Here is an 18500-nt window from a genome sequence, read left to right on the forward strand (position 1 = left end):
GGATAAAGAGCACCAAATGATTAAATAAGCTGTTGAAATAGCATCGAAATAAGATACGCAATTTGTATAGCTCAAATTGTGTATTTTATTTCGAATTATGATGTAGTGTAGATGCATCCACAGTGACTTGCCTTTCTCAGGAGAAATGAAAGCTCCTGGGAGATTTCAAGGTAGCCTTTAATAAGAGAGAATTTTAATTGTGCTCTTAGAGAAAAATGGAGGTTTATAAATTCAAGTTGAATTTTGTGTGCTACTCTCCTGCAATCAAGTGTATCTAAGGATCTGGGTTTCAATAGGTTTCATACTGTATCTAAGGATCTGAGCTTTGTATCCTGACCAGGTAGAATCCCCATCCTATTCTTTCAGCACAGCACCCACATATCAGATTCAAAATTCATGTCCACTTTAGTTATTTTAAATAATAATAAATAGCTACCCCATTCATCTCTTGTATGGTTTCTTTGTATGGTTCCTTCTTTGTATGGTTTCTACTTAGAAAACCTTTCTTTCCCAGTCTCTAGTTAGCACTTCCCAAGAAGAGACTCCAGCCCTTCTTTAATCCTGGTTGGAGTTAACAAAACCCACTTACATGATCATCAGCAATTACTCTCCATTGTCATGCGGAGCTCTAGCATTGGTCAGTAGAATGACTCAGCAGAGGAGTCCCGCCTTCTAATGCAGGATCCTCGGTCCTACAAACCTATTACAGAGAGCAGTGTTTTTAGAGAAAAGAAAAGAGCCTGCTGCTCATTTGAACTATACGAGAGTAGCCTTGTTCTGACTCCAGAATGGAGCAAAGATTTCTGTATGAATGAAAATAATCTGAATTTGACACCAGATGATGTGCTAAAGTTGTTTAAAATCCTTGTTACTGCAAGTTAAGGACTTGAGCAGTAAAAGCAGTGAACAAGTTCACTTGACAGTTCATCACTGATCGGTGCTGATATGTCAAGTCAAGTAAAATCCTTTGTGGGAACAAGTCAATAATCAGCAAATTAGGTACATGATTACCCTGAGACAACAAGATGCAGTTCTCATCTAAGAGCCCTGCTGAGATTTAACCTTCTCGGTATTACTGTTTAGCAAATATTCCAAGTGCCTAGTTTAGTCAGTCAAACTGATGTAGCTGTAAGCCCATCCAGAAGCAGCTTGTTGTAGTACTGTGGCTAGGGAGTGAACCTCTGGAGGGGAACATACAGTCAGATGTGCAAGCTTGTGTGGCAAGTGAGCTAGAAATAAAAGCATTCACTATATTTCAAGACAGATTTTTTTTTTTTTTTTACTGTAACGGTACAGCACAGCCATGTAACAAAATGTTCATACCTTCCTTAAAAAGTGGCCTTTAGATGGTGGAAAGTAAATTGATAAAAGGCTGCACACTGCAGATAATATTTAGAAAAGAAATGATAAATCTCTTGGATTAACCACATATAAGGTATGTGTACACTGCATTCCTCTTTCAAGAAAGGAATGCAAATGCAGCCGATCGAAATTGCAAATGAAGCAAGGATTTGAATTTCCTGCGCTTCATTTGCATAATTGCATCCGGCCGCTATTTCGAAATACCCTATTTCGAGATAAAAAATGCCATGTAGATGCGGTTATTTTGAAAGAAACCCCTCCTTTTGAAATGGAATAAGGGTTATTTTGAAAGAAGGGGTTTCTTTCAAAATAACCGCGTCTACATGGCATTTTTTTATCTCGAAATAGGGTATTTTGAAATAGTGGCCAGATGCGATTAGGCAAATGAAGCACAGGAAATTCAAATCTGCGCTTCATTTGCAATTTCGCTCGGCTGCATTTGCATTCCTCTGTCAAAAGAGGAATGCAGTGTAGACATACCCATATACTGCTTATATGGTGATCCAAGCAAACATTGGTATTGCTGCTTCTCTTCAGACTTTTCAAATGACAGCATGAAAAAGGAAGTTTATAGAAATACTATTAGGAGTGCTTGGCCAAAGCAATTCACCAGAGCATATTACATCCCTTTTCAACATAGGATCTTATTTGCAAAAATCTCTCTTGCTTGAATGAATAAAACACTCATGTTTTCAATAAAAAGAGGAACAAATGGGAAATAATTTTTATAGTAGGGCAGCCACGATGTTCTCTTGCTTCATAAACACCAATGATATTTTCATATTTTTGATGCTCCCAGCGTCATAAATCCGAATATCGTTCTCATCAGTTTCATCAATTCATTGTCTAGTATATGTCAGGCTTTGCTCTGCCTTATGCTGCTTACATTTTGTCACACTGACTCATGTACATTCAAATGTTAAAGCAAAATTTTGATTGGCTGTCAGCTTGGATATCAGATGGCTGGTGGGTGGGTATTTTAATGCATACTCAACAAATTGGATGTTTATGAAGTACTAATTTTAAAACACTTTGCAAACAAGTTTTTTCCCCTCAACACATGTTATGCAGTACTTGTTTGTGCTGAGTAAATCTTGTGAAGTTTTGGCATGAGAATAGGCTCTTGCCACAATATCTAAATCTATATCTGGATTTTAAAAGCTTGTGATATTGAGGAGTTTTTAACTGCGTGTTTTGGTTCAGCCCATTATTAAAATAGGTTCTGTTAGAAAAAGCTTGGTTTATATCCTGATTTTAAACACTCTTGGAGTTTGGTTTGGCTCATCTATAATTTGGATATACAACCAGGTGTCAGGCTTTAGGACACTCTGTGTGGAGTTGCAATGCTGTTTTGCTGACTCGCACTGGCTGCCAGAGCAGGTGGGTTTCATTAGTTATTCTCGGAAGTATAAAAGAGAAGGATAAGATGCCCTGAATGGAAACATTATAGGGACAAATTGCTCAAGAAGAACTCAGGTTTACATTGAGGTCTGCAAGTACATACATGCCTCAGGACTTTTTGCACAGGTTTAAAAGAAGAACAAACCCAAGAAAAGGGTAAATTTGAGCAATTCACCAGTTGTATTGGCAATAAGGAATCCTATGGCACCTTAAAGATGAACAGATTTATTTGGGTGTAGGCTTTCGTGGATCAAAACCATTTTGTCAGATGCATCTGACAAAGTAGTTTTGACCCACAAAAACCTATGCCCAAATACATCTGTTCATCTGTAAGGTGCCACAAGACTCGTTGTTTTAATACATACAAATATGGTTACCTCTCTGAGACTTGTCACCATTGTACTGAGAGTGCACTGAAATTCTCACCTCTTTACAGGAGGCTTGATCTATAAAACATTCCTCTCAGGTCTGCAATATCAAGCCAAGACTTCTGCAAGGACAGGTGCTCTCATGCATTTTCTGGTACTTTTTGTTTCTGGACAGTCTTTTGTCATATCTGATTGCAAATCCACCCTATGTCATGAACCATAGAGGAGTATAAAAATAGAAGTCAGCTAACCTCTACAAAGGTTCCATTTGAGTTGTAAGTAGTGATGTGTGGCAGTTCTTAATATGCCTGAGCTGGTATCATCCTTAGCATTCTGTGTTCATTGTGTGATAGAAAGCTGCACAATTTATTTCTGATGAGCATAGGTGCATTTGCTTGCTTTCTGTATGTGGCCCATGTCTCATATGCTTATCGGTCTATGGGTTGCTGTAGGGCAAGTGTAACGTTTTCAACAAAATATTGTGTAAAGCCATTTAGTAAATAAGAGGATCAGAAGAGCAACATGATGCAAATTGATGATGAGCGGGGCTTGAGGTGAAGCAGAGCCAAGCCCGGGGGTGGTTTTGATGGACTGTTTCCTTGGGCAGTCAGGACTAGATCCATTGCTCTGGAATGTGCCTGTGAATGTCTGCACAGAACTTGGCAGCTGTAAAGACACAGAGATTAAGTGTGAGGTCTGATTATTGCTTCCGCATGGGGAGCCAGGTGGAAAGTCCACACTTCAGCCAGAATAAACACTGTCCAAGCCAGATTTTGCAGTGCCACAAGTATAGGAGAATATGCAGGGACCTTTCCTTCTCTTTTATGTCTTAAAGATCAGGAAGGAGAAGAGGACCAACCCCGCATACATTGCTTGTGCTGGAGGTCTGCTCCACCGAGAGCCCCTCCAGCAAGCATTCTGCCTCCCCTTAGGCCGCATTACAACTCTTAGTGCTGGACATTTCTGAATGGGATTGAGACTTGAGTGAGCCTCCATGCATGTTGCCCATGCTGTACCTGTACTGAAATGTTAATATCGTGGCTCTCAGCCATGGATCTTTCTGGGGCTCTGAATTCATCTTAATGAGACGTTTGAAGGAGGAATAATGCCTGTCTATTGAATGCTGTTAAGGATGAAACTGTAATGATATGGACAGGCCTGCAAAGGGATCAGCCATCGTTAGGTCACACCCATGATCGCGGGGGGAGACTGGGGACCCTGCAGCTAAAGCTGCCTCAAGCTCTTTTAGCTCCTCTCTGCTGTTCCTCTTCGATCCCACCAACTGCTGAGCCTGCCCTGCCGTTTGAGGTAAAATCGGCATCAGACACTGGGAGGCAGAGGAGCCTGCCAGCGCAAGCAGAGCAGAACAGTGTGTTGCCAATGAGAAATGTCAACTTTTATTGCTACTTTCCTCCACATTGCTGCCAGTGAGGCAAAGCTTCCTAAGAGCAATAAATTTTTTCCGAGGTGGTTGCTCCACTAATAACATTTTCCAAGAGGGTAGTGAGTCCGTCTTTAACCTCTGTCTGCTGGCATACAGGTTTTGGTAACATTTCCAAAGGTTGCTGATTTAACGGTCTGATTTACAAACAGGTTTGACATCACTTATCCTCTGAAAGTTACGGTTATGGACATGTCAGAATTGCCTAAATCTCTGCTGAGTATTGACTTATTCCTAAAGCTGCTAATTTAGCTGAATTATTTTCCTACTCATGTGCCATATAGAATAGGTGTGGGTGGAGGAATAGTCAGATATTTAATTTAGTCATTTCTTGATATTCCACCTTCCCCACCTCTTCCCAAAATGCACGGATGACCCAGTGCACTATGACTTTTAGGAGACTGGGGGTCAAGTTCCTGCTATATTACATAATTGTTTAGGCAAGTCACTTTAGACTGTTTTTCCTCAGTGTCCCACTTCTGGAATGGGAGTAATTGCACTATTATACCTAAGAGGGGAGTTGTGAGGATAAATGCAGTATATACTGTACTGTGAAGTGCTCAGATACTTTGGTAATTGGGGATCCCTTTAGAGATAGATATTGTCAGACACTACTACCCCTAACATCAATGCACCTGAAAACCGGTCGGCACATACCAGGACACTACTATTAGTACCATAGTCCAGAAGACTTAAATTTCTTCCTGTCTTACAGAAGTGAGTGAGTGTGTGTGTGTGTGTGTGTGTGTGTGTGTGTGTGTGTGTGTAAAAATATTATTATTTCAGTAATTCAGAATTAATTAAGGGAATTCAGCCTGCCGTACACAAATTCCTAGGCAGGAGAAGTGGCATGTTTAGAATGTAGGGCTACTTATTTTTAAACAAAATCAGCGTGTTTCTTTTATTTGAGCTACCACCAGCCTGGCTGTACGCGCTAGTGATAACAGAGGGAAATGCAATAACACTTCTGGCAAGCAAGCACATACTATTACTGTATTTTATTGAACACATATGTCTTGCTTTAGACACATCTATCTATCTCGATCTAGTGCCAGATAGATAAATGTGTCTAAAACAAGACATGTTTTCATAGGGGACTTGTTATATAGCTATAAAAACATTAGATATATTGGTTTTGGTGTATTTCTTAAGGACTTCCTCATATAGAGGCTCTGGGGGCTAGTGGGTTGAGTGTCGCATCAGCCTGGGAGTTCTCAAATCACGGAAGTTAGATATATAAAGTATATTAGGTCATCTGGTCCAGCTGCCTGCGTATACAGAATTATTCAATGTTAGAGATTTAACTAATATTTCTTCCAATCTTGTTTTAAATGTACCAAGCAATGGAGTTTCCCTGGGGAGATTATTCCACAGCCTAATAGATCTCACTGTTGGGAAGCTTTTCTTGACACTCTTGTTTAATTTCCTCTTTCTTAATTTCATCTCAGTTCTATTAGCCCCCCTACTCAATGCTAAATAACTCCTCCCTTTGCTCAGTGTTTTCACTTTGTGGACTATTAACATGTCCTGCCTCTGCTGGAGCTTACCCAAGCTTGATATCATCAGTCTTTCTTCATAAGTCAATTCCTCCAAACCCCTTATTTCTATTGTTCTTTTCTGATCTCTCTCCGGTTTGTCTTGTAACTTTCTAGTAATGAAGCAATATTTCTTTGCTCTGTGCAGTGACATGTCTGTAATAAAGCTTCCATCTGGTACAGAGTGAGGTGTCTTACATTAGGCAAAAACAATCAGCTTTTTCCATAGTCACAATCAGGAAAATTCCATTCATTAGTACCTCAGATGGCATGTCTGAGATTTCTGTGTACTATGATAGTCGGGGCTATATTGACGATTGATTTGGAAGGGGGAAGTGTCTTCTAAAATGAGATTTCATGATTTGACAATGTATACAAGAACTTGTGACTTGCTGGGAAGGATCCAAAGATTAATCCATCACATCCTGAATCTTGACCCGAACAGTAGCCCAATACCTGATGCTTCGGTAGGTAAAAAATTTCCATAGCGTGCTTAGCCAGCTGAACAATGCGGTACATAGGGAAGGGTTGTTTCCTGGCCTTTTTGAACAATATTCTCATATCCTGTAACAAGAGATCTTATTAAAGTTGGCATGTCTGCAGTTCATGTTGTCACTGGTGTAAAATCCATTCAGTGTTTATTTTATATAATACCAGACAATGTAACTAATTAGCAACTTTCTTTAAAAGCTCAGACTTTGAAGGACGTTTACTTAAACAGTTGCCAATATTTTTGCAGAGTGCAGGCACTTATTTCTATTTGTATCACATTATGAGACAGGATAAAAATCATAATTTGCTCCCAAACCCATAGTAAACAAAAACAGTCTAGCTTCAAATTGCCACACTCTCCAATAAAAAATGTTGCAGGGAAGGGCATTTGGAGAAAGCCTGGGCAAGATATGATGCCGGTTTTTGATCTGTAGAATCACTCTAAATTCAGGTTTCTCTGTTTCTGTTTTACCACACAGTACGATTTCATGGAGCGTTTGGATGGCAAAGAGAAATGGAGTGTGGTAGAGTCCCCCCGGGAACGTCGAAGTATCCAGACCCTGGTTCAGAATGAAGCTGTGTTTGTTCAATACTTGGATGTGGGTTTATGGCACTTGGCATTTTACAATGATGGCAAGGACAAAGAAGTGGTCTCTTTCAATACAGTTATCTTGGGTATGTATGCCTGCATGCTGAGCATTTTCCCTCTGTTTGCTTATCTTTATTAAGTATGGGAGCCTTCTATCAGCTCTCTCTTTTTGTGCATATTTTTCTATAATCCAATAATATCTGATTTATATTGAGTGTAGGTAGGAAAAGAGGGAAATCTTTCTAGGGTGAGTTGTGGAAGCTTTTGTGCTGCCTATATTGAAGGCCAAAATCTGTGATCCAGTTAATATTTAGCTGTCTTTCAAAAAAATGAATGTACCCAGAGGCTTTACAGTGGACAAATCTTATAACTACAGATATTAATAATAGTGGAGACAGTTCTTCCTGAAAAGCTGATTCAGGTTGGCTGTTTGGAGTAGTGTTGACAACTTTCTAACTGCACAAAACCAACATACTTGCTCCATCTCCTGCCCCAGGACCCCACCTCTTCTCAGAGGCCCTGCATCCAGCTCAGTCCCCATCTCCCTCTCCTCCCCCTCCCCTTCTTCCTCAGGTCACCTCTCCACCACCCCTACCCCCACCTCCCCAGCCCTCACTGACTTTAATTGGGTGAGGCAGGGTATGGGACTGGGATGCAGGAGTGGTGAGGGTTCCAGCTGAGGGGTATGGGTTCCAGGCTCGGGTCATAAATTAGAAGTCCAGGGTTCAGGGGAGGCTGCATGCTGTGGTAGGGGGTTGGAGGAGGGATGAGGTCTCCAACTGGGGATGTGGGCTCTGGATGGAGTCATTTATGAAAGATTTGGGGTACAGGAACAGGCTGTGGGTGGGGCATGGAGTTGGGGTGCAGGAGAGAATTCATGGTGCAAGCTCCAGGTGGCACTTACCTCAGGTCGGGGCACAGGGGTGGTCAGGGAGTTCTGCAGGCTGCTCTTGTCAACATTTGCCGTTGAAACTCCCATTGGCCTTAGTTTCTGGCCAGTGGGACCTGTGCTCCGTACTACTCTTTGGATCTGTGGGCTGTAGCCGACCCCTTTACCAATCACACTAACCTGACTGGTGCAACTAGGTTTAACACCTATAAGCCCTTTTCTTCTGGGGGCCTGTGACCAGCAAAATGATTAAAGTGATTCAAAACAGTTTCTAAAACCCCAAGCAGCATATATGCAGCCAAAGTTATATCACATTCAGAACTAAGGGAGACGCCAATAAAAGCCTATACGCATATCGCCCTTAAGGTAAACCATAATCTTTCCTTGCAAGCTTAAATTCTATTCAGCCTGTTTATCTCCACCTCTGGAGAAGGGTAGAGAGTCTGCTTGCTGAAATTTCTATGCCCTTCGCAGTTTGTGTCTGTCACAGTCTGCCCCAATAGCCATTACTAAAAGCCCACTCATCCCCCTTCCTTCCTGCCTAAGCAAGCTCTTAAAGGTGTTTGTATGCTTTTTAATCATAGGGATAGGCCTACACAAAGAAAACTGTTGCCAGCCTGGTTGGAACCTGGCTGGGACAGTCCCCAAATTAATAGTTTCCTCCATTGTTCCCTTGTAGAGCCATATATTTTTCATTGTTTCATTTCTGTTTGCCTCCCAATAACAGACTTCTTTGACCGATCTCCTCCTAGTCCAGCAAAGTATGTAAACTGAGAGATAATATATGATAGTTATAAAAATAATATGCATAACTCCCGCTTTCTATCTACCGAACACTACCCCAAAAGAAAGAGGATGTGAAAGTATGTTAGCCACCCATCACCTCGCCTCCCCTTCCTAAAACATCTGAGAGTGGGCCATCCCCTGAAGACAAGAGGATGGAAGGCAGAGGGCCACCACCCTTTGCCCTGACACTAGAATTATGGGAGAAATTCGAGGCTTTATGAAGAGGGACTCTCAAGGGCAGAGGGGATCCATCTTAGGCAACTGATGAGCACAACCAGGTCGAACAAGTCATTATGAAAAATTGTGTTGAAGTTGGCTGAAGTACTTGGAGAATCTTGCTGAGTGTCGCTGTCACAGCTACACCTGAAACCACAAGTGAGTTTCTCCCCTTTTTAGTGAAACTTTTTCACAGCCTATAGGGTGCTTGTTTCCTCTCTGGTGCTTAAAGAATTAACATGCAGTGTTGCTGGGCCTTGTGAGTCTTTTGTCACCCAATTCGCAGGTCCTGTTCAATTTATAAAGGGATAAATTATAAAATAGTGTGAAATAGGGGACACATTTCTTTGCTTGAAGAATTAGTGCTAAAAACCCAGGTGCACTATGGGCCAGATTCCCCTACCAGTCACCTGATTTTTCCACTGGTATAATCCACCGAATTCATTCAAGTGAGCCCTGATTAATGCTGGTATGAAAGGATAGTCCAGCCTTTAATCTTCAGGCTTAGGAGCCTGTTATTTCTGTTAAGCTGCAATGTGAAATATAAATAATGATTTTCCCTTCATAATTCACAAATGTTTTAATAGGTGTCTGTGTGTACGCATGTTTATGCACATGCATGCAGACAATGCACGCATTTAGAGAGAGTATTTTCTGCAACATGCAAACCTTGTTGTACAGCTCTGTTAGTGGTTTGGTATACTTCTCCCACCCATCTTGCAAAAGTTCCTCCTTGTGATGTGATAAGCTGCTTGAGAGTCGCCTGGTCTAGACTGCATTTTAGAAGAAAGTCAAAGGTAATAGGCCTAATAGTCAGATAGACATCTTGATAGAGCAATGATAGTAATCAGACTGAAATGCAGAGAAAAGTACAGTGTTTTAACAAGTTCAGAGGTTCTTCCACATATATCTGTTATCAGAACTTTTGCCATCGAGAGGCACTGAGAGAGCTGAAAGCCTCTTTGATATGAAACAAGAGAGAGAATGTCAAGCAAGATGTCAACCACAGACCATACTAAATATATAGTACCTTTGAACTCGGGGAAAGTACTTTCATGTTCTGTGGAGCAAAAGAAATGAATCATTCCATAGTCAAGTGTCCTCTTCAGAAGACAATGAAATGACATTTTCTGAAGTCTCACACATTTTGGTTTTTGTTTTCACCCCTACCAATAATGCTGTCCAGTGACCTAGCTGATGTTTATTGGTTGAGTTTTCTTTTACTTTGTGTTTTATGTATCTGAATTCTTTATTTCAGATTTGTTTTCTATTCAGAATCCTGCAATATAGGCATTAGTCTAGAAAAGAAATGTAGTTTCTCTGTGAACTCTGACTCCAAAAGAATCAGTATGTGACTTTGAGCATGTTAATAGATCTCGCTGTATCGCAAATTTCCTGATCTGTGAAATCAGATCTTTGTCAGTTAGAGTGTGTTGTAATAGTTGTTGAGGACTATTTCAATTCGAAGTGGGAAGAAGAAAAATGAAACTACAAGGTTGTTTTTAAAAACCTAGATCAAAACCATATTTTAAAGTATGGTTTTTCAAATCCAATAATACTGAGCAAACATAAGATTCAGAAATGTTAGGAACTTCTGTTAGGCCAGATCATTCAGCTGGGCTGGCCTCCCATCAGCAAGACCTCTGGGAACAGTTATCACCCAACACAAGACCAGGTGCCACCATATACCCAGCTGAGACGCCTGAGTGTTTTACCTAAGCCACATGGCAAGAGAGGTACCAGTCAATTTCCCAGTTCCCCTGCTTTGCACCTGTCAAGGCTGTTCCTCACTCTGGCACGATGAATGCAGAAGCGGGGGGCCCACAAAAGCAACCCAAAACCTGATCTCTGCAGGCTTTGGCACAAAAACTCCCCCCAAAATCCTAATACCCAGATTTTGGGGAATCTGCTGCCACCATCAAGTGCTTTTGAACCCACAACCAGGGGTGGACACTTGAAACCAACCCCAGGGCACCCCATGCTCTTTTCTCCAAAGAGCTTGAAAAGAAAAGAGAAAATACAAGCTGCAGTCTGTGATTGCTGTCCCCTCATCAGAGGCATGCAGATCCCATAGACAGATTTTCCAGGACACAGAAATGAACCAATACCAGCTTAATTTAAAAAGAAGAAAGAACTTTTATTATTAAAACAATACCACAGTTACAAGCATATTTGGAATGGCTAGATGGTAAGAGCCGCCAATTAATATACTCATGGAGGATTCCCCCATGGGCCAAAACTTAGTTGCAAAAGAGAGGAAAACCCATTTCTAACAGCACAGACATCAGATCTAAAATCCCAAACTAGAAAACAATAAAATCTGACAGATTTATCTAGACTTTACTCTACTTACACATTATGAAGAGTCTTTTTCTTGGAAAGAGACATGTCTTCTGTCTTCCTCAGTATCTAGAGAGCAAAACTGGCTCAGAGACAAAGGAGGGAAAACCCCAAAATTCCTTTGTCTCAGTTTGAAATCTCTACCTGCATTTCTATTGGCTGAGCAGATACCTGGCTAGGTACAGGGACATAGTTAACCCTTTAGTCCCCAAGCTGATGGCCAACCCTCATGGTTATGACAGCACCCCTACTGGAGTACAAATCCGGAATTATAGTCTTGCACTGCACGGGGGCGTATATGGTGCAACTTTATTAAATTTGTCTACTTCCCCTCAATGTGGGGAAGATACACAAGAGCCTTTTACCAGAGCTAAGATTTCCAAACACTTCACTCATAGACAGATTTTAAGTGATTATAAATGGCAGTCAACACATCAAAGGAGGTTACTTAGGAGATTGCAAAAAAATGCAATGTCAGTCTCTCATAAACTAGATAGGATTTGAATCATCAATATCTCACCCTGACTGATGATACAAGCAGCCTTTAGCTTCCTTACATAATCAGGGCTTTTTTCTTTCCCGCCTTGTACCACCTTTGCCAGTTCATTTTCTGTTTCTAGGCCTTCTCTTGTAGGGGAGTGAGTCCCAGTTATGATGTCACTTTCCACTTATGTAGCTTTTCCATATGGCAGGAATCCCTTTGTTCCTTCCAAGCCAGGATCCCAGCCCTGGCAGTGGAAAAGTACAGGGACCAACATGGAGCCCAGTATCATGTAATTTGGTCACAAGCCTCTGCATGCTCCTGATCAGTGCTGGCAGCATTGCCCCATGGCTGACTGAAGCATCCAAAGGTGAGTTCTTCCATGGTCTGTTGTCTTCGTTGATAGGCCATTACCACTCTTCCTTCTTCATTGTTGTATCTGAAAGGCTAGTTGTGGTAGTTTCCAACTTCACACAAATCTTTAGTAACAGATACAGAGCAAAACTTTATAACATCGTGTACAATAATAGCACATACAGTCCAACAAGTAATTAATGTTTAGTGGTTAGAGGCTTTTAGAATGATACCTTACAAGGCATACTTTGTACACAACATATCGTAATTATATGACAGTGGTGAATATGGGGATGACAGGGTGTCACAGTTAATATCTGACACTTTGTAAAAGTAACCTGACATTATCAAGTTGAATACAAAACTTATACTGAATGTACATATGACCGTAGCTTTTTACTTCAGTCAAGAAGAAGAACAACTTACAAGTCTTTGATGTCTGTCTTTCAGATTCAGTGCAGGATTGTCCACGTAATTGTCATGGGAATGGCGAGTGTGTATCTGGAGTCTGTCACTGTTTTCCAGGATTCCATGGCGCTGATTGTGCTAAAGGTACCATTAACCCTATGTTAAATATTATTCTACAGTGTATGCTAGGCAGCTGTATGGATCTTATGGAGATTCAATAAGTGGATTTTATACATGAACACACACATCTTTATCTTCATTCTGATTGAGCTTTAATGTAGTTGGTCAAATGAAAATAATGCTGCATTCCTCATGATCCTGGCTAAGCTTAGCTAGTTTGTGCCAAGATACATAGGAAAGAAGAATTTACTATAAAGAAATAGCTTTGTTTCCAGTAAAAGCAGCTGAATTACCATCAATGCTTTCTGATAATCATTAATTTATATGTAATAGAAGTCTGAGCATCTTCTTTATGCGTACATTTTATATATTCTTTCTGGGCTAAGCATGTTTCTAATTCATGAAGATTTTATTTTTTAATCTTGTAAACTCCTTTTTAAACTGTAACACTTAAGGCCTTTCAGAGAAAAGAATGAGGACTTACATTCAGGGAAGTATAAAAATAACCCTACCCTCAAGGTGTGTATTAGTGAATTAACACTAGGAGGTCCAGTGTCACAATTTCCAAAACTAACCACTCATGTAAATCACATCCAGAGCTGGCTAATATTGGGGTGTTATGTAATAAATGCTTCTATCCAATTTAGGTTTTTTTTCCGGAGCAATGTTTCTGTTAAACATGTTAAACTACAAAAAATAAAGTTCAACTCAATTCAGGGTCTCAAGGACACAAAAAAAGCCAGAAAATTGAGAGCAAATGAAAATACTCTTGTCTTAGCATAGCAACTGCAATAGAGCAATATTGTGCTCTGTAGAGATCACTGAAAGTCACACTTTCGGTACTGTGTGTTTTGTGGGGTTTATTTTTATTTTGAGTTAGGGTTCATTAATGTTTAAAGGAAAAATGCACATTTTGGATACTATTTCTGATTCAGTAATGTGCCCATTTTGTCCTAGAGAAATCAATAAGTGTATTTCATTACTAGCCTTTTTGCTTATTCTTACTGTAGGGAATACCATTCTGACACTATTTATAGATAATTGGCAAGTTTTACAAAGGAGACTACAAGGGTACGTCTAGACTGCAAGCTTCTTTCGAAAGAAGCTTTTTCAAAAGAGCTCTTTCGAAAAAGGCATTCTTCCTCATAATTTGAGGTTTACCAATGTTGAAAAATCCCCTGCGTGCTTTCGATTTAATTTCGAAAGAATGCGATTGCAGTGTGGACTCAGGTGAAGTTTTTTTGAAAGAAGGGCAGTTTTTTTGAAAAAACAATGTAGTCTAGACCTATATATATTCAAAGCATATAGCATTACTGTGTGTTCTGTAAATGTATATTCACACTGGTGTAACTTTTTTGTGATTAATCTGTGAAAAAGTGTGTGTAGTAACTGCATGCTTGGCTGCCACTGTTTGAACATCACTGTGTTGGCCATCTTATGTGTATTCTGTGTTATGCAGTAATAATGCTACATGCACTAAGCCACTTTTTGTGCAGTGTTCTCACATAATTTTCTTTAGGACTGCACTCTGAATTTCTGCCAGAAATCAGTTTATTTAGGCTTCATCAGACTGTGTCATATTTTGGGACACTTGTCAACGATTAGTTCTCTACTGTCTTTTCTGCTCTTGTCTTCTATGTGTTGTGTCTTTCCCCTTTCAAAAGCACAAATGTAGTAGTAAGTTCTGTGAACTTTAATTTCTTTCTCCTTTGTTAATGTTTACAGTTAAACACCATGGACTTTTAGGGGCCTGTAAAAGGGCAAAAATGTGTATTTATGCAAACTTCACATGTACATGTGCAGACACATACAGTTATGTGTACTATGGTACACATGGTACTATGCACATGTGCATTATGAATATCTCATCCACTGAGCATGCTTTTTCATATCTCAATTAATCTTTTGTGGATTTTGTGACCACTCCAGTAGACACTATGTGTGAGTGCCATTTGAGAGGGCAGAAATTAAATGTAGGGTTCTGTGTATAGATAAATTTAAAATAATAATATAATATAATAATAATATACAAAAGTAAATAAATTTTAGGAAGGTAGACTTACACTATCAGTTGTGTTTGTAGATTTTTTTTCGAATTGATTTTAATTTCTGAATTTCCTAACACCACACAGCACCATACAATTCAATGTCTCTGGTTGTCCATAGAAATTGATAAGAGTCATGGCCAGCATAGATAAAGAATGAATTAGAGGGTTCCTGGAACCGCTGATAGATTCAGGGCCTGTGCACAGAACCTAACCCCACTTAGGGGTTTGCAAGAGATGCTACTGCCCAGCAGTGCCTGCACACCCCTTATGTGCCATGGAAAGGATTATTATGCAATCCCCACGTAGTCTGTGGTGGAAAGCCACAAGGAGGGGGGCTTGGTGAGGGACTACAGATATACCTTTGTGTGGATCCAGTGGTTCCAGTACTGCGAACGACTTCCAGGTAAGTACTGGAGCTGCTATCACAAGCCATAGCCCCTGGAATATTAGCCCTGGCCCTGAATTAGAGTGAAAATGGCTCTTACTTACCCAACACTCAGGCTTCATGTGGGTGGACTGGGTTTTACCCATAGTGGAGAAAACTAATACCATTATGGATCCAATCCTGACATTTATGCTCAGTCTTCCTTTGGGCAAAAGTCCCTTTAAAATCAAGGGGAGTTTAGCCTGACTAAGGCTGTCATTTACCATATGAAAAATGAACATTTTGCATGCAACTCTCAAGTGATTGAAGCACTACAGAGAGGTAAAAGCTTTTAACTCCAAGGATAATTCAGTGGGTGTCTGTCTTCAAAAAATATATTTGCTTTAAACCAGTGCAGAAGCGGCCCTAAACTGAACTGCATTGCAGGTAACATTGTAAGTGTAAATATCTTCACAGGTGTTAGCCATAAAAGTGCCCAATAACAGAGACGGCCTATCTCCTAGAACTGGAAGAGACCTTGAAAGGTCATTGAGTCCAGTCTCCTGCCTTCATAGTAGGACCAAGTACCATCCCTGATGAATTTTTGCCCCCAAATGACCTCCATAGGAATTGAACCCCAACCCTGGGTTTAGCAGGCCAATGCTTAAACCACTGAGCTATCCCTCCCCCACTTAAATAGCTCCAAGGAGAAATTAGGGGAATAAGCAGTTTGAAGAGCCATGATTATGTTACTTTGACACCGTTACATTTATTTTTTGTGTCCAGTTGTATTTTTTCATAATTTCCATGAAGACCCTTGGGAGGTACTAAATGCATCTTCCTCACCTTGACAGACCTTAATACTTTTTGTTGTTCTTGATGCCTCACATTGGTTTAGCTGCTTTAAATTGGCCAATGTCCCTTGCCAAGTCATTATGCGGGCATGATTCCTACTACCTTGCTTTTTGAGGTTTGCAGTATTTGTTGCTGAAATAACCGACCGATCTGAGGTATCATAGCAGTGTGTCAAACTAACTGTAATTTATTTTGCTTTCATTTCTGTTTTGAAGAGCATTCAAATTCTGCCCACCCAGGAAAAAGGGGCATCCAAAACCATCATTGCATTGTTTTGCAAATGTGCTGGTACTCACACCGCTTTGAATTTTACCTTCTAAGGTGAACTTAGAGGTTGCATTATGAAATGGGTTAGCTAAGCTCAAAAGGTGAAATTCTGCCCAGAGTTATGCTGAATGCAACATCACATGGAATTCAAATATCGCAGTGATGAGCATGGTATAAACATCTACATCAAAGGTTGCCAACCAGTAGATCGTGATCTACCAGTAGGTCTTGGAACCTCTGAGGAAGCTATCAAGTGCTGGCACTTCAGTTGTCCCTCCACCCACTGTCATGCTGCTTCTGCCCTCTGCCTTGGAGCTGCCCCTCTGGGAACCTCCAGCTTGCTGTGCAGGGTGTGGGAAGGAGAAGCAGGGATGCTGATGTCAGGGGTCCCTCCTCCCCCTACTCCTGTACCCTATCTCCACACAGAGAGAAGGGGATGGAGGGAGCTTGGCAATGCAAATGTCTGTCACTCTCACACCCTGTGTGTTTCTCTGTTATTCTCACAAACACACACTGTCATTCCCTCTCATCTCCTGTCCCAACACATATGTGGGTTGTTGTTGTTACACTTTGCTTGCTGAAAAAGAAGTGTTATTTTTGGTTTTGACTTGTCTGTGCATTTCATAATTTTCATTTCTCTCTTACGCTTTGAGTAGTGATTCTAAAATGCCTAACCAGTCGTGGCTGGAGTAATTGCTGCTCCTGGAAAGCCAGAGTAGGGGGTCTCCACATGCTGTCCTTGCCTGCAGACACCAATCCAACAGCTCCCATTGATCAATAATGGGGAGCCGTGACCAGTAGAAGCTGTGGGCTGAGTGCCTGTAGATGAGGGGCAGCACGTGGCACCATGGAACCACTGTTGTACATGCTAGCTGCTTTCAGGAGCGGTGCAGGGCCAGGGCAGGAATAAGCCTGCCTTAACCCCACTGCTCCACCACCTGGAAGCCATCTCATTTAAATGGCACCCAGCCAGAGCCTGCTTCCTGAACCCCTGTCCCAGCCCTGAATCCCCTCCTGCACACAGCTTCCTGCCCCAGACGTGAGTTCTCCTGCACTCAAACTCCTTCCCAGAGCTTGCACCCTGAAGTCCCTCCTAAACCCCAGTTCCCTATCCTGGACGAAGCCCGGAGCCCCTCCCATACCTCAAACCCCTTGGCCCAAGACCAGAACCTGTACCCCAACCCCGAACCCTAGCCTGGTGAAAGTGAGTGAGGATGGAGGACGAAGGGTGGTGGCATGAGCAGAGTGAGGACTCGGAGAAGGGGTGGAGCAGGGGCAGGGCCTCAAAGAAGGGGCAGGAAGGATGTGGGATAAGGGTATTTGGGTTTGAGGTAAATCTTACATTGCGCTTAAACTGAAAAAGTGATCTTGTGGTTAAAAAGGTTGGAGACCAATGATCTACATAAATGCAAGGATGCATAGTTTGACCTGAACTGTGAGTTCAGATAGTCCTTGGCCCTGCCATGAGAGTAGGGGACTGGATTCGATGACCTCTCAAGGTCCCTTCCAGTTCTAGTGTTCTATGATTCAATGAGAGTTAATGACTGGCATTCTTGATTTGAGAATCAACTAGTGATAGCTCCTGACAGTGGTCTTTAACTTGGCATTTAGCAGATAAAGTTAATTGATTGTGCGATATTTTAAGCAATTTATATTAATATCTTGATCTAAAATGTGTGTGTGGGGGGGGTTAATCAGCAATGCGTAGCATTTTTCATCAATTGCTTCTCCTATCTGGCTGTAATAGATCTCAGTTATTTATTCTCAGCTTTTTCCGACTCTTCTTGTGTGGCTTTTTCATTATTTTATCTTCATTCTGTTTGTTTTTGGCTTGCTGGCAAAGGACGGCACCATTTTAATAAGTATAAATACAAGGGTAGGTTTTTTTTAAATATCTTTTTTCATTTCAAGTTCTTCATTTGATTATGTTTAAAATAAATTTTAATATAATTATTAAGTTCATATAAATTTGCAGCATATTTATTTTTAAAGCATTTGGTATTTCTAATGGCTGCCTTTAATAAGATGGACGCTCTCATCATTATCACTCCTTCTATACTGCATGTGTGTTTTTAACCTGCTGTATAAATACATAACAGGTTGGATGCTAAATTATTATGGTAAAATACAGAAAATGACAACTCCTGCTGCCTATGGTTGTCATTAAAGAAAAACAAAAGTAAT

At 40.9% G+C, this 18500-nt stretch overlaps 1 protein-coding gene across 4 annotated transcripts in view; it reads left to right on the forward strand.

Annotated features, from left to right (window-relative positions):
* TENM2 (teneurin transmembrane protein 2) overlaps positions 1-18500 on the forward strand; it is a 1126385-nt gene that overhangs the window by 953239 nt on the left and 154646 nt on the right. For all 4 annotated transcript variants that reach the window (XM_075900179.2, XM_075900181.2, XM_089769544.1 and 1 more), the window contains 2 exons: positions 7079-7274; positions 12705-12806. In XM_075900179.2, the coding sequence (XP_075756294.1) occupies positions 7079-7274; positions 12705-12806 (298 nt within the window). The remainder of the gene's footprint in view (positions 1-7078; positions 7275-12704; positions 12807-18500) is intronic.

The sequence above is a fragment of the Pelodiscus sinensis genome, chromosome 16 (assembly GCF_052426305.1).
Source record: "Pelodiscus sinensis isolate ZL-2025 chromosome 16, ASM5242630v1, whole genome shotgun sequence".
Lineage (NCBI taxonomy): Eukaryota > Metazoa > Chordata > Testudines > Trionychidae > Pelodiscus > Pelodiscus sinensis.